General features: G+C 41.7%; 1 protein-coding gene across 3 annotated transcripts in view; it reads left to right on the top strand.

Moving 5' to 3' along the window:
- The window catches only part of myo1ea (myosin IEa), a 61895-nt gene that overhangs the window by 21218 nt on the left and 23424 nt on the right, over positions 1-17253 (top strand). For 2 of the 3 annotated variants that reach the window (XM_061670646.1, XM_061670645.1), the window contains exons 3-13: positions 544-633; positions 2493-2587; positions 9299-9386; positions 10920-11009; positions 13069-13200; positions 13642-13776; positions 13873-14005; positions 15652-15848; positions 16168-16248; positions 16757-16843; positions 16946-17029. In XM_061670646.1, coding sequence (XP_061526630.1) covers positions 544-633; positions 2493-2587; positions 9299-9386; positions 10920-11009; positions 13069-13200; positions 13642-13776; positions 13873-14005; positions 15652-15848; positions 16168-16248; positions 16757-16843; positions 16946-17029 — 1212 coding nt within the window. Of the gene's footprint in view, positions 1-543; positions 634-2492; positions 2588-7675; positions 7793-9298; positions 9387-10919; positions 11010-13068; positions 13201-13641; positions 13777-13872; positions 14006-15651; positions 15849-16167; positions 16249-16756; positions 16844-16945; positions 17030-17253 lie in introns of those variants that run through there. The other variant, XM_061670647.1, reaches the window with a different exon arrangement.

Below are 17253 nucleotides of genomic sequence, written 5' to 3'. Positions count from 1 at the left end.
GTCAGGAAAAGCCTACTAGAAGACCTGAACTTTAAGTAGAGGCACTTTCAATGGTGGCAGGTGTGTGCTGACTCATATTTAACATGAGCTGGAATGTGATTAGTTAATTCTGAACACAGCCACATCCTGTTATAGCACGGTGTGTACACTTCTGCAACCACATTATTGCAGTTTTTTCCAGTTGAGTTGTACAGGTTATAGGTCATATTCATGATGGGCACTTTTGAAATGGCTTATCATTTTTTTATATAACAATAATCTGGCATTTGAACAGTGGTGCTAGTGTTGTTTAGACTTTTTATATCCACTATATGTGGTCATCAGTGGAATACGTTTGGACATCCCTGACATAGTTGAATTAATACCCCTCTGATCGTGTCAATCGAAATGTAACATTTTTGATACAGTTCTTGTATGTGATCTCATTCAATTTTGCAAGTGTTCCTAATGTTGTGTAATGTGTGCCTCTCCCAGTGAGTTTTATTTGGGCTTTTTCGTCATGATTCTCTTCTCATTATGATCCTTAACCGATGCCTTCATCAGACATATATTGGTCCTGTGCTGATCTCGATCAACCCCTTCAAGCTTATGCCTTACTTCGGGGAAAAAGAAGTGGAGATCTATCAAGGCGCCGTAAGTAGCTGAATTGAACCAGAAAGCATCCGCTCAGGCTTTGGTATGTCGCTGCTGTACGCGCAGCTTTTAAGATGTTACCGTCTCCAGAAGAAAGTTGCTGAAAAGAACTGGGTTGGATTCAGTGCGAATGTTCCAGCTGGCGGGTGCAGATGTTGCCTGTCAGGAACTGGCCCCGATCACCGGGAAGGCTTGGCAGTGCCGTCAGAGAACTGTGTGTTAAAGCCAGCCTCCTTGTCTGTTCAGCCAGCTGCACGCTTTAAAGCCCCAGACACTGTAACAAATACTCAATATTGCATCGATAAATGTACTGGTTGCCTTTGAAAATGCATAAGAGATTGTATTTATGATTAAATCAAAACACCGTGTGCCCACTGGGTGGGGTACAAAGGATGGGATCCTAATCTACACCATTTAGTATCAGTGCAAACCTTTAGGAAGTTGGAAAAACCTGATCATCCATCGTCAGTTAAACCTCTGTCAGGTTTAGTAGTGAGCAGAATAAAAACAGACTTCATTCCAGGAATGATCTACAGTAGTGCCTTGAGGTTCGAGTCCGGACTGTTATGGACGCAAAGTTCCAAAGCCAGCATCTGTGATGGTATGGGGCTGTGTTAGTGCCAATGGCATGGGTAACTTACACATCTGTGAAGGCACCATTAATGCTGAAATCTACACACAGGTTTTGGAGAAACATATGCTGCCATCCAAGCAACATCTTTTTCACGGACGCCCCTGCTTATTTCAGCAAGACAATGCCAAACCACATTGAACATGATTTGCAAATCATTGTATTCCGTTTTTTTTTTTAACACAACTTCCCAACTTCATTGGAATTGGGGTTGTCTAATCCAGTACAGCCAAGCAACACCACAAATTGCAGCCATGCAATGCAATGTGATTAGTTGTGTATAATTTTTTTATTATTCAAAATAATATTCCCTATCCTCTACAAGCCGTCATAATAGATGCGTTTGAAATCTGGAATGTATTTGGGGTTAATAAAAGGCAATTCAAATGGTGGCAGGTGGGCGCTGACTCCCATTTAACATGAGTTTGGATGTGATCGTTTAATTCTAGCGGCTCGGTGGGCGACTGGCTCGTACATCTGCCTCATAGTTCTGAGGACCGGGGTTCAGATCCGGCCTCCCCCGCGCGGCGTTTGCATGTTCTCGCCGTGCCTGCATGGGTTTTCTCCGGGTACTCCGGTTTCCTCCCACATACCAGAAACATGCATGATCGGTTTATTGAAAACTCTAAATTGCCCATAGGTATGAATGTGTGTTGAATGGTTGGCGACCAGTTCAGGGTGTACCTCGCCCCTGGGATAGGCTTCAGCGCGCCTGCGACCCTAGTGAGGAAAAGTGGTACGGAAAAATGGATGGATGGTTAATCCTGAGCACAGCCAAATCCCAGTTATAGGAGGGTGTGCACACTTCTCCCCCCACATTTTCACAGTTTGTTTTTGTCCCCAGTCGAAAAGATTTAAATATAAAAATTCAATTCAGTTTTAATCTAAGTACGTTATAGGTCACAATAATGATTTAAAAAAATAGTTATCTTTATCTATTTATCTTTTTTTGTCATCTCAAAAACCCAAAATGAACCCATTTAAACTTTTTACATTCACTGTGTGTGGGCTTCAAGAAGAAAAAAAAAAACACACAAAAAAAAAAAAATGTAAACAACAGTGTGGTTCACTGGTGTGCTTTTAATTTCCTTTTGGACAACAGCCGTCCAACATTGGACACATTGCTGACAACACAATGAGATGAATTTCCGGAAATGTATCGCCGGTGCAATGCTTGAACAAGTCATTTCTAATATTCTGTCATTGTGATTTGTTTCCCTCTCATCAGGCCCAGTATGAGAACCCTCCTCACATCTACGCCCTGGCGGACAACATGTACAGAAACATGATGATCGACAGAGAAAACCAGTGTGTCATCATTAGGTACGAACACCCAAAACCCATGGCAAGGAAATATGAACTGTCTGCTCCCAATGCTCACTGAATGTTTAGGATGGGAGTCAAAGTCACAAAAGATGATAATCTGTGAGCTCCGCGTTAAAACCGAAAGGCAGTCTGAAGGTGATTGAGGTGATAGATTAGGGAGGAGTGCATAAGAACAAACCTAACAGGTTCCTCCATGTGATCATTGTTGTAGGCGACTGACGGCAAGTGACGCCTTTTTCCCCATTCTATCATTGTTCAGCCTTGTTGAAAGGAAGTATGCACTGATGGCCGTGGTGCACATTTAAAAGCACGATTACGAGTCGCTGCTTTTACTATTCTTGAAGAGTTCAAACGCAAAAGCATTTTATTTTCTAACTTGAGATTTATATCACTTAATTACTTTGCTGATTACTTGATTTACATCACTAAGTTACTTTTTAAAGTAGTAAATTCTAATTAGTAATCAGATTACTTTTCAAGCAACACTGCTCGTGATTGACTTCTATGGAGATTATTAGTAAAATGCGTATGGCACTCGTCGTTTCCTGAAGTAAAACCTTTATTTTTATTTTTTTAAATTTAGTTTAACATAGGATTTGTTTGGTTTTTACAAGGTTAAGAAATACAACATCGAAGGCAGTCTGCTAGTAATCGTGGCTCTAATTTTATCTAAAAGTGGTGAATTGGCGCTATATAAATGACATGACTTGACATGAAGTCAGGATGTGTGCTGCTGTAGTGCTTATTCTTCAACTTCCTGCTTTCCAGATTTCAAAAAACAAAACAAAACAAAAAAGAACCCGGAAGAGCACCGAAGTGGTTCTTGACTCCTCCTTTGGATCGAAAGCCATTTTTCGGTCACATTAGCCAGCAGTGTGTTGTTTCTGGAGTGAGTTGTGCTGAGCAGAGTGATGCGTCATGATGGGGCTTTTATCCTATGGTGCAGTCACCTGAGTGCCGCGGTTCCGATAGTGCTGACCTCATGGTGAATGAATCCTGCTCCAGCACTTTAAGCCCGTTGTTTGCCCAGCGAGCACTTGCTAGTACAGTTTTTCCCCACATAAAGGCACAGAGTTGGATTACGCGATGGACTAAATCGGCAAACAAAAGCATGGAAGTGGTGTTATGATGAGGCAAACAAAGGCTGCCGCCAACTGCTGGCCAGGCAGTGTGGTCAGCACTGGCATGTGTTTCCAATTTTCAACATTTGCTTGGAATTATTATTCATTTAAAATAAAATGTAAAAAACAACAACATTTGTTCGGAATATGAGCAATATAAGCAATGGTGGGAAATAAGGAAGTACAAATACTTTATTACTGTATATAAATTTAGCACCCAGATTGCAACACAGGCAGTAATCACACTGTGTGATTAGTGCGTGTTGTCATGTAAGAAGTTGGAACTTCTCCTCATCATGGCACATAAACAGCAGCTCCTTTAATGGAATCCCCAACAGAGCAGGCTTATTCTGTTCTTTTTTATTTATTTATGTATTTATTTTTAATAAACTAACCAGGAGCTCATTTTCAGACACTGCTCTGCTTTTCATTACACACCACCGTATTTAGAAATAACCAGCATCATTTAAAGTCTGCACGCTGCTAGTAGCTAGTGTATGGAAAGTTGTTCGAGCGTTCGCTCGATAATCCAGTTTAAGGTCCATGTACTAGACTAGTACGCTATTTGTCCTCATTAATAGGACAACTACGTATTACTAGTGGCGCAAAACATGCACTAGTTGACATCAGTGCGCTACTAGCATTATTAGTGAAACTGTAAATGTTAATGAGTGGAATCACTACTAGCATGCAGTTGTCAACAAGTGCACAGTTTTGCTTCATTAATTTGTTTAAATTAATATGCTTTATTAGTAACATGTAGTTGTTCTACTAGCATGCAAAAGTGGTCCTACTAGTGTGGACAAGTGTGGACAAAGTGCATACTAATACAAGGACCTTAAGATGGATGTCAAGGATATCGAATAAATGCTCAGATGCACTTAACTGGCCATTGTACGGTACACCTATTGCGGATTAAGTGCATTGCGGATTTGTTTTCATATTCATAGCGGATAAATTGCCATACTGTGGGATTTTGCGTGTTTTTTTTTTCGGTGGTTAAAAAAAAAAACGCTTCCTCGCCTAAAACATTCAAACAAAAAAAATGTACATTGTATACAGTGTGCATTACTGTTTATTTACAAATTCAAAAGGTAATTAAGAGTATAGAAAGTGTTTATAAGCGTGTGGTAGAGGTTCTTGGAAGTGTGAGGAAAATGAATAAGAGTCTGGAGAGGTTCATATACAGCTTTAAAATATGTATAAATAATCAAAAAGATACGTATGTGGTCACGACTTCGCGCGTTTCCCCTGTTGCGGTGGTTTTCCGGAGCCTAACCCTTGCGATGAACGAGGGGTTATTGTATATAAACACAGGTTGATATGGTAGAAATCTCAGTGGTTATTTAATTCCCTCAACAACGATGGTGCGCTTGGGCTGTCATGAATACAGGGACTACAACCACAATTCCAATGAAGTTGGGACGTTGTGTTAAACATAAATAAAAACTGAATACAATCATTTGCAAATCATGTTCAACCTATATTTCATTGAATACACTACAAAGACAAGATATGTAATGTTCAAACTGATAAACTTGGTTGTTTTTAGCAAATGATCAAGATGACAATTAAGCACGAGCTACTTTTCAGAATCAGAAGGATCTTTATTTGCCAAGTATGTCCAAAAAAAACCACACAAGGAATTTGTCTCCGGTAGTTGGAGCCGCTCGAGTATGACAACAGACAGTCAATTGACAGAGAACACTTTGGAGACACAAAGACTTTGACAAAAAACAGTCACTGAGCAATAAAGGGTTGCTGGTTATCTGGTAATGCCGGTACAAATTTTGTTTTTGACAATTGTGCAAAAAGATGCAGAGTCGAGATTTCAAGTAGTGTATGCAGTTTAAAGTGACGAGTAGTGCGATAATCTGGGAGAATGTTGATTGTGCAAATAAAGCTCCTCAACGCCATTCAACATAGTTCCTTGGCACCAAAATACCACAAGATGGTGGCAAAGCCCTACTTTTGTCTAAATAAGCTCCTAAACCCATTTCAACATACATTAGTTCCTTGCGACCGAGTTGCCACAAGATGGTGGCAAAGCACTACCTCTTAACGAAGCGCCTCAACTCCCTTCAACATAGTTCCTTGGCACCAATTTGCCACAAGATGACGACAAAGCATTATGATTGTTGCTTTGGCCTGAGTGTAAAAACAGCGGCTGTGCGTTTTCAGCAAATAACGTGGGATAGTTTTTAATACATTTCCGAATATGTGAAATTGCGAATGCCAAATCGTGAATATGTGGGGGATCTCTGCACTTCCAAATGATTTTTATTTTGACTTTACATTTGAGCTGATTTACCTACTGTGCCCCCCCCCCCCCCCCCCCCTCCCAAAATCTCTTCAATTTTTAAATGCTCCATTCTGTCATTTGTCAAATACAGAACATCGGATAATATTAAGACATTCGAGTTATGTTACGACCCAAACTGCTGACGTTATTGTCATTGAGTACTGAAAGTTGATGCGTAACTTTAGTTGCTGAATCTCTGCAGATGTTAACAATGGTTTTGACCCCCCACAGCCTTAATACTAATGTGTCCAAAATAGAAAACGTTTCATACAGCAGTATGAGCACTTCCAGTGTACAATGAGCAGACCCTGACCGAGCTGAGGAGGTGCTGCACTGGGGGGGGGGGGTTAATAGAAGAGTGGCTCCCGTGACTTCTCTGGCCGCCGCTAACAGGCTGCAGCTGTTTCTCTCACACAGCATCTAGCAAGGCAACTCTACTTTAAGGCGCAGAAGGGAGAAGAAAAAAACAAAACAACTCACTCCACACAGCCATCCACTGCCAAACCGCACACATCCAAATAAGTATGACCTAAAAGTCAAGAAGGGAAAGTAGAGTGTAGGGTGTGGGAATAGAGATGAAGGCAAGTGTGACCAAACAGGATTTACATGCACAAGCCTCTTACCCAGTTTACTTATTTACTTTATAGATACAGTACAATTTGGGCGACCGAAAATGGAATCATACATTGGTTTGCATTGACTTGCGAGCATAAATTCGAGGTACGAACACTGTATGTGTAGTTAACACAAGTCAACTCACTTCACAATAAGCAGCAGTTTGGCAGATAGTGAACAATTCTTCAAAAAAAATAACGCTTCAAGATATTTAAGGGCACTCCCAGTTGAATTTTACTGTCAAATTAAACATAAAACGGAGAATTACATGTTTTGTCTTTAAGTCAACCGCACAACTTTGCCTTCCGGTATCTTAATGCCAAAACATAATAGAAAACGCCATAGACGGGCAAACGAATCGCACGTTTGTGGCAGTGTTATAATGCTGCGAGCAACTGATATTTGAACTCAACCGGTGCATTAGTGCATGTAGACAGGCAATCACCTACCATCTGGCAGGGGATTTACAGCTTTCTGACGGTCTGGGGGAGGCCACCTCATCCACACGCAGCATCAGCACTGGGGCGCCCCAAGGTTGTGTCCTCTCTCCGCTGCTCTTCTCTCTCTACACGAAAGACTGCACCTCAGCGAACCCGACTGTCAAACTCCTGAAGTTTGCAGATGACACCAAAGTCATCGGCCTCATCAAGAACGGTGACGAGTCTGCACACAACCTGGAGCTGAACACGCTCAAGACTGTAGAGATGATGGTGGACTTCAGGAGGCATCCTTCGCCACAGCTGCCCCTCACGTTGTCCGGCTGCCTTGTGTCAACCGTCGAGACCTTCAAGTTCCTGGGAATTACAGTCTCTCAGGACTTGAAGTGGGCGACCAACATCAACTCCGTCCTCAAAAAGGCCCAGCAGAGGATGTACTTCCTGCGGCTTCTGAGAAAGCACTGCCTGCCACCGGAGCTGCTGAGACAGTTTTACACAGCGGTCATCGAATCAGTCCTGTGTTCTTCCATCACAGTCTGGTTTGGTGCTGCTACAAAAAAGGACAAACTCCGACTCCAACGGACAATCAAAACTGCTGAAAGGGTTGTCGGTACCCCCCTACCCACCATTGAGGGCTTGCACGCTGCCAGAACTAAGACAAGAGCGTGCAAAATCCTCTCTGACCCTCCGCACCCCGGTCACCGGCTCTTCCGGCTCCTTCCCTCAGGTAGGCGCTACCGATCAATGCAAACTAGAACTAGCAGACATTCCAACAGCTTCTTCCCGCTTGCGATCAACTTCTTAAACACCTAACCTACAATTCCATTACAACATGCTGGCAATTTTTTTGTCTTGAGTTCGTTGTCACATTTCTGTGGGGCCAATTATGTATTACTCGTGCACTCACTGTAGTTGTCTCGCCATGCTGCACTATTTGCATACACTGGCCACTCAGGCCAGAGTAGCATCTGCTCCATTTGCACACTGATTGAGGAGTATCTGTAACATTTGCACAACCAACATTGTTCCAGATTGTCGCACTACTCGTCACTTTAAACCGCATACGCTCCTTGAAGTCTCGGCGCCCTTTGCACAATGGTCATTGCACCGGACTATTGCAATATTAGTCATTCGAACTGCTCCAAGTGCTAGAGGACTCTGCATCTTTTTGCACAATTGTCAAAAAATAATCATAATAAATGTACCGGCATTACCAGATAACTAGCAACGCTTTACTGCTCGGTGACTGTTTTTTTTTTTTGTCAATGTCTTTCTGTCTCCAAAGTGTTCTCTTTCAATTGACTGTCTGTTGTCGTACTAGAGCGGCTCCAACTACCGGAGACAAATTCCTTGTGTGTTTTTGGACATACTTGGCAAATAAAGATGATTCTGATTCTGATATAACAATACTAACAGGCAAATGATCTTAAACCTTTTCGAAAAACGACTAATATTGCTGCGCTTTACTGAGTCACAGGTTATTAGGCATCCCACTGGTGTTCTAGGTAGGACACGCCCCGCTGCAGTATGATGGGCTCCTGCATCTCGGGAAGGTCAGGTTACTTACGCACATGTAACAAGAACATGAACATTTCAAATACAGTACTTGACTTCATTTAGTCAGGACATAGCCTTGTCTGATAGAAAAAAAAGTGCTTTGCTGCCATCTTGTGGCATCTACAGGATAATTAAAAAAAACCTTTTTCGGGAGCGGGGGGGGGGCACTCTAGTGCCTTCCTGGAAATCTTTGATCCTATCCCCATTTGTTTGGCCTCTGTGTTTACTATATGCCACTGTAATTTCTTGAGATTTAATGAGAAATTTGATACTTGAAAAATTTGATACCTCTAACTAAATGGCAAAGCCATTGTGTTTGTGGTGTACTAACCCTTACGCTCTCAAATAAATGATATTTTGCAACTTTAAAGACTCGTTATTAAAGTACAGGGGTAACGTCAAGAAAGGAAAAACAAAACATTTACGACTGTGATTATGTGAAACAGGGAAATGTTCTCCAGCACAAAACAGGAAGTCACTGTCCAAAACCACAATGAATCCAGAACTGGGAAAACAAGAATAGTGACATAGAGGATATGCACATGTTAGATCTTTATATCACACAATTAATAACTGTGTAAACAACAGCATGTTCCATCATATTATTCGGTGCATCTGTGAAAGACAAATAAGGAGAGAGAAAGCATATCTTATGTATTGTTTTTCATTTTTTTAGTGGTGAGAGTGGAGCCGGTAAGACTGTGGCGGCCAAATACATTATGGGATATATCTCCAGAGTGTCAGGAGGCGGACCCAGGGTGCAGGTCAGACTATCTTCTCCGTACAAATGAAACAAAAAAAAAATAATAATGTCAAAGTATTTTTTCATTCTGCTTGTGATGCATGAAATCAATTAAACTAGCTGAGGTCCTTAACCGCTTCCTCCAGCCATCTCTCTCCCGCTGAAATAAACACATGTCATGTTTCTAAGATTGATGAAGATCTAAATGTGATGAGGAAATGCCTGCACTGCAACTTGCAGTGGGATGCCATTTTTATATTCAATCCTTTTTTTCCCCCTATAAATGGAAATTGGAAAACATCTTTAGGCTGTGTGAGATGTTACATGATCAAAACTGCAGGCCTAATAAATTGTCCTTGTTTCCATTAAACCAAGGAGTACAGTTCAATTCACCGAGACAATCTGGAACACTAAAACCCAAACTGGCTTGTGTTTCCACTGCGGGCTGGGTTAGGCATGATAGAGATCGCTGCAGCACCTCAGCAAATAGTGTGACATCATAATAGTGCGACCAGTCTTGTAAAAAGTACCTCAACGCAATACTTGAGTAAAAGTAACAGACAACATATTAAATATAGTATTTGAAGTAAAAGTTAGTTTTTTTTTTTTTTTTTTTTTTTTTGAGTGGTTAGGGTTTGCATTGTTTTTATTTACGATGGTGCCTTGAAATACACCTTTTAATCTATTCCGTATCCATGCTCGTATATCAAAACAGTTTTATTTCAAATCATCATTCCATATTGAAATGAATAGAAATGAAATTAATCCAGTCCAGGCCACCCCAAAAAAACACCAAAACTAGTATTCTAGCATGTTTTTCATAATTTGCGGTATTGTACTGTATAAAAACACACACTAATAACATATGACCTCCACATAATTTGCAAAAAATGGAAAATTTGAGCATAAAACTACTGTACCAAATGTTTTATTCTTCGTCGTTCTTCCTCTTGGCGGTTGGCAAACCAGCTTAATGGCACCACCAACTAATGCGAATTAATGGTGGCCAGATGTTTGCTGTCGCCCTCTAGCGGTGGGGTCTGTAGTGCACTTATCGTATCGTTTGCTTGTATCTCAAGACGGGAAATTGGCCAAGCAGCGGCTTGCATCTGGAAAAACTCGTACGTCAAGGCATTCGCGTCTCAAGGCACCATTGTAGTTTCAGTTTATCTATTTAGTTTAGTCGCTGGTGGAGTTAAAAATCTGCATGTTGGCTCGTGAGCAAAGTTAGCTAGCAACCTAGCAAAATATCCACATACAGCACAGCTACCTGTAATTTCAAAGAAATTCCTTCCAGTCTCCAGGAAGTGACTGGAAGTCTGCGATTTCGATCTCACGAGAATGTGACATAGAAATGTCTCGCAAAGGAAAGATGTCCTCCAGACAGTGTGTGTTTGTACTATAACAGTGTGTGAGTGGAAAGTTCCAGTCGCACTAAGTAGTGAGGGTGTGAAGAATGTGATGTCTTTCCCTAATGCACTGTACCGTTTGTGTGCGTGTTGTTGTGTGTATGTAAGATGTCGCTCATTGCGCATGTCGCTGTGTGTCATCGCAGCACGTCAAAGACATCATCCTGCAGTCCAACCCGCTGCTGGAAGCCTTTGGCAACGCCAAGACTGTTAGGAACAACAACTCCAGTAGATTTGTAAGTCTTCTCAGTCGCTCACACCATTTTCAGACTCATTTACTTAACATATGTTTTTAAAAGAAAGATGTTCATTTCAAACAATGTAAGCCTGCATTAAAAAGACACACCACTGAAATTTGAGATTATCCTGAAGATGTTATTGGTGCTAATATAAGAGCATTTAGAGTAGGAGTACTTTTTATTTCGGTCATTTTTCCGAGGACCCCCTCATAATCCTAATGACAATAAAACATACTGTAACTACCACATGTACGACCTAAATGCCATGGGTCTTAATAAGGTACTGTACCTGTTTTCAAGATATAAGTTCCAAATGTTTTTTGAGGAAAAAAATGATGTCATGTTATGAGGAAAAAACAAATGTAAATCATATTTTCGAAAAAGACAAACTCTTTAGTGGATGAGACAGGACAAGCACTTTGGGCCATGTTCTCCCAATTGTGCGTAAGTCAGCATTTTACACGTCTGGCTTGCGCGTTTGCAAGTTACACCAATTTTGCCAGTTTGGTTGCTGACACACCGCTCGCGCGTACCCGGCCAGTTTACGCATAACTGCTTGAGAGGCATGACTCATCGACGTCTAGAATTCCCGGAATGTGGATTTTTTTTCGAGACGTGAAAAGCTTTGAAATCCATTCGAAGACTAGGTCACACTTTAAATGTTAAATTAACCCTCATAGAGGAAACAGAATTATGTTAACGGTCACTTGCATGCTCACGTGCATGAAAATATTGTAATTAATATGGCATGCTATGTTACTTTGCTCGAAGTGCGCACATGGCCAGAAGACGCGTAAATGCTAGACTTGAGTGGACGGCAGAACGGATGCAGAGAATATAGCGCTTAGAGAACAAGGAGAGATACAATTTAATAGAAACCTGCATGCAAGGAGATGGTTCAAATACACCCGATGGCTGTAAGAAGTCTTTGTATGCCCTTAGGCGAGGTCATATACACATATGAACAGGCAGTCATCTGCTTCATTGAACTGCCCTCCCACGAGCAACTCCTCACAGCAAAGTGAAGACAATATCAGAGAAAGAGAGGAAAAAGGTTGACTTTTTTTTTTATCCTCAAACGGAAACAAAAGATGATATGAGGTTACGATTAACAAGTGCAAAGGCATATATTTTCTTACACGCTCTTTCTAGCGGACACTTTTGTGGGATAAACAGTTGTCGTTTTATAATAAAGTCATGTTTTTCCAAGATAAAGTCGTCATATTATGACATTGACGTCAACGCTTACGAGGGAAGAAAGTCAATTTCAAAATTACTACTTCATTCCTATAATATAGCACCTTTTTTTTTCTAGACAAAATGCCTTTATTTCTAAAAATGGGTCTTTAGTCATCCAAAATTGTCCCCCCCCCCCAAAAAAAAATAGGACTTTATTCCTGTAATAATACTTGTGTTATATGTAACTCATTCATTCAAAGTAAATTACTTTATTCTGTTTGGACAAAAATTCCAAGGTGGCATCTCTTAATACTTGCTAAAATGAAAGCCAACCGTTCCAATGAAACGGTCCTGTGGTTTAGTTTCCACTTTAGAGACAAAGCTGTGTTGCAAAGTAGGGGACCTGTTTCCTACCAGGCACCATTTGAGTCCTCCATACTAAATTTATATGATGCAAAGATTGAACAGAGGTTTATTCTGTATTATGACCATGTGGGTTCCTCTTTGGTTATATTTGTCTTTAGAACTGCTTGGCAGGCCAGATCAAATGCTTTGTGTATGGCCCACAGGCCCTAGATTCCCCCAAACTTGCTGTATTGTCTCAGGGAAAGAAATCCATTTATTTTGGCTCCAACAGCCTTAAATAACTGCTTTTGAGGTAGCGTCTTTGGATAAATAATGTCTCTGTTCAGTGTCGGGCTACCGCTCTCAGTTTGAGAGCGACTGGAAAAGAGATTACGTTACACGCCCGTCTGGTGAAGAAAGCGAAAACGACAGTAAAATGTTCATATGGAAGCATACACAGGAGCACGTCAGAGGCCACAGCTCCTGTATGTGAGCCCACTCCGTTGGTGAAAATCTCTCTCTGGTCCATCAGGGGAAATACTTTGAGATCCAGTTCAGCAACGGCGGCGAGCCAGACGGAGGAAAAATCTCCAACTTCCTTCTGGAGAAGTCACGTGTCGTCATGAGGAATCCTGGCGAGAGGAGTTTCCATATATTCTATCAGGTGGGGGCTATTTGTGACCTGTGGAGACATGAGGAAATGGTTGGCTCGCCAACGCAGTCTATGAGGGAAAGTCAGGATGTGGACTAAAGTGATGGGCCGCATCTTTTAATCAATTCATACATCAAACAGCGGTTGAGCTAGAGCCCTGACTCCAGCCCCATCAGACACTTTTGGGATGAGCCATTAGGCCCTCTTTTGGGTCGAACTTTGGTAAAGTAATACATATTGATCTGAACCGAATGGACAAAAATTCTCACAGGCACACTTCCAACATTTTCCCAGAAGAATGGAAATTATTCTCACTGCAAATGGGGATTTTCACTTGATGTAAATGTCATGAGCTGTTTGAGAGCTTTGATTCCTGTAATCCATCTTTACATAATCTGATGTAGATTGTGAACCATCACAGCGTTATATGTCATTACGTGCGTCTGTGTACAGTTGATAGAAGGAGCGAGTGACGAGCAGAAGAACAGCCTGGGAATCACAAGTTTAGATTATTACACTTACCTCAACCAATCTGGTTCCTACAAAGTGGACGACATTAACGACAAAAACGACTTCCAGGAAACCACGGTAATACCCCTACAATACATACTTTTTTTTGTCTTAGAGTGTGTGTCCACGGTGGCCTCCAGTTCTAACCTGACTGTATGCCGTGCGTGTTGCCAGCATGCCATGAAGGTGATTGGCATCTCGGCTCCGGACTGCGCCATGGTGCTACAGATTGTGGCTGGCGTCCTGCACGTGGGCAACATCAGCTTCAAGGAGGCAGGCAACTACGCTGCTGTGGAGAGTGAAGAGTGTAAGTGGTCTCACCTACTGGACATACTGGGCCGAGATACCACCAGTGTGTGGTTACCACTGTGTCTCACTAGTCTGTTTCTTTATTTGCTTGTCCGTGTCCCTTGTTTTTCGGTCTTACTGGCTTGTTTCACTCGCTTTCAGTCTTTCTGTGTGCCTGCAAGCCTGTCAATTGTCTGTCTGCTTTTCTGTCTCATTCCATCTTTCGATTTACTAAAGGTTCGGGCACGCAAATCCCTCCTCACCCAACCTGGCGCTGTGATTTATTTATTTTTATTTTTTTCATTTTTCCCAAGCTCAAGGGATTCATCAAGGGAACCTTTTTTTGAACACATGGACGACATCAAGATGGCCGTGGCGATGGAGCTATGGAGGATCTCAGAAGAATCTTTCAAATACTCTATGCCAGAGAGGGCTGGGAAAGTGGATCAGGGGGCTTTTTACAAAACAACTTTCCACTCTGCATTTCCTTGCGTCTGGGCAATGTTATGCAAGATGGCCAGATACATCCAATTCCCATGCACTCTGGATGAATTACATCAAATAGAACGTGGATTTTTCTGCAGTTGCTGACTTCTCCTGAATTATCATAGCGATAGATTCCTTTTCCGAAACTCAGTCATATTTGTTTGCCTCTTCCACTGACACTTCCAGTTCCATCACTTGAAACTTTATTTTGCACAGCCTCTCCCAAATTGACCATGGTGAAAGCCATCACAGCGACCTAAAGTGCCAAACTCTCATTTCAAAACGGCATTCTCCACCTCTTTTACACTGTCTGGTATCTGTCTTTTCGTTCCCTTTTTTCCCGTTTACCTCTGTCTCTGTGTTTCTGTTCCCATCTCCGTCTATGAATCGAAATGTTTCTATGTCTGTTGGTCTGCTTTTGTCTCCGTCTACCTACCTGCCGATTTGTCTGCTTCTTTCTCTGTATGTCTGTGTGTCTGTTTGCCCCCACCTTTCTGATATTCTGTCAACTTGTGTGGTCAGTTTCTTACTGCCTACCTGTCCGCCTGTCAGTCTGTCCTTTTGGCTTTTTGCCTGATCATCTGTCTTTCTGTCTGGCACATTCCTGCCAGCTGCCACTTTGACGAACAAAAACCGCCCATGGTGCAGCAAAAGGTGACTTTTGCACCCGCTCGGAGCATATTGTCCCAAAAAGAGAACTATTGGACTGATTCATTCCCAGACGCAGTCAATGTGCAGACTTGAGGGCCATTTCCTTTTAGGGAAGTGAGTCACACACACACACACACACACACACACACAAGTCAGGGAGGTGCTCTCAGGGGACAGCATCAACGGCAAGTTGGGGCAAATGAGCTGCTATATGTGCTAGCCCTTTTTTTCAACAGCTTGTATTCAGTAGTCATTTTTCATGACGAGTATTCTTTCGATTACATAATACCAAATGCCACCGTTTTCTAAATTTGAACACACTGATGTCACACGTAGACGCTTTTCTGGTTAGAGAGACTTAATCGACTCTTGATAAGCGTGAATAGCACACAGAATGTGGATGTAACAGTCGTACAATCGTCACTGCTATGTTCCATTTGCACACTTGTCTGTTCTCTGTCACTTCTTTTTACAATTCCACCACAACTCAAAGCGTGACTTCCTCCCTCTTTTCCTTTTCCCTTACAGTTCTAGCGTTCCCTGCCTTCTTGCTGGGTATTGACCAGAATCGTCTAAAGGAGAAACTGACCAGCCGCAAGATGGACAGCAAATGGGGCAGTGCCCTTGAGTCCATTGACGTGACCTTGAACGTGGAGCAGGCGTGTTACACGCGCGACGCCCTCTCCAAAGCATTGCACTCGCGTGTCTTTGACTTCCTGGTTGAGGTAGCTGTTATACATTGGACTTGGACACAGTTAGAATCATCATAGAATGAAGTAGTTTTGCCACTATGAGGCCCTTTATAGACCAAATAATAGATTTCGCATGAATGTACTAAGCTAAGCGTTTGAATAAATTTAGTAAGCTAACTACTACTGAGACTCCAACCAATGTATACTGGACTGCACTGTACTGTTTTGAGTACTTTATTAAAGGTTACCAAGCTTTGTTACATGCTAATATACAGAGCATTCACCAAGTTTAAGCTTAATGTAATTTAATATAGGCCTTCTTCTTTTTCTTTTTCTTTTTTTTTCTCTTCAGTCCATCAACAAAGCCATGGTGAAGGATCACCAGGAGTTGAATATCGGCGTTTTGGACATTTACGGATTTGAGATTTTCCAAGTGAGTGTTTGACAAGCTGACACAAAGTAACCATTAAATTAACAGGTATTAAGATAGGACATATAAACAGATTAAACACACAGGATCAGACTTAACTACGGGTCCCATCTCCTGATTGAAAGAGCAGATGCCAACATGCACGTCTAATCTGATTATGCGTTTGTTTAGTGGGCTTCATTGGATTGTTGTTGCGCTGCTCTGGATTGCTCATAAGACGTCAACATTACAGCCTGTGAATGCAATCAAATTCTGCACTTGCAATGTTCTCTCCTGCGCAGTCTGAAAAGGTCATCAAGACAGGAAGATGCAGACGAGCAGGAGGTCCATTGTATGTGCCGTCAATTACACAATGTGGCTTTTCCTCTTTGTAGCCGGCAGCCTGCTTAAAGCTCCCCCCGCCCCCAAACAAAGCCCACTGAGCTCAGAGGATATCCGTCCCGAGCAGAAGACAAAGCTCACTTAACGTGTTTGCCTTTTATTAACCACGTATTGTCTCCCTCCTCTTTAGAAAAATGGCTTTGAGCAGTTCTGCATCAACTTTGTGAATGAAAAACTGCAGCAAATTTTCATTGAGCTGACTCTAAAGGCTGAACAGGTGACGCTCCTCAACATCATTTGTACTTTTTACATGACTGAATCAATTTCGGCCTCAATAGGTGCTTTATAACGAATGTTTCTTCTATGTGTGTGTTTGTAGGAGGAATATATTCAGGAGGGCATCAAGTGGACTCCTATTGAGTACTTCAATAACAAGATTGTCTGTGACCTCATCGAGAGCAAAGTAAATAACCTGTACAGTACATACACAATTATTAACAATATAATAATAATACCCATGTCACAGATATATTCAACGAAAACTTATTGGTTTCGCCTACATCTGTCAATGAAGGCTCAATCTAGTGTTGCATTAACTGTTTTCAAAAATGTCGCCTTCATAAAAGTAATAAGCCTCAATTTTACTGGACCCTGTCAAAAAGCTACTAATTGAACAGAATATTTATG

Source organism: Phycodurus eques, chromosome 2, assembly GCF_024500275.1.
Source record: "Phycodurus eques isolate BA_2022a chromosome 2, UOR_Pequ_1.1, whole genome shotgun sequence".
Taxonomy (NCBI): Eukaryota; Metazoa; Chordata; class Actinopteri; order Syngnathiformes; family Syngnathidae; genus Phycodurus; species Phycodurus eques.
The sequence above is the reverse complement of the archived record's forward strand: the minus strand, read 5'-3'. Positions and strand labels throughout refer to the sequence as shown.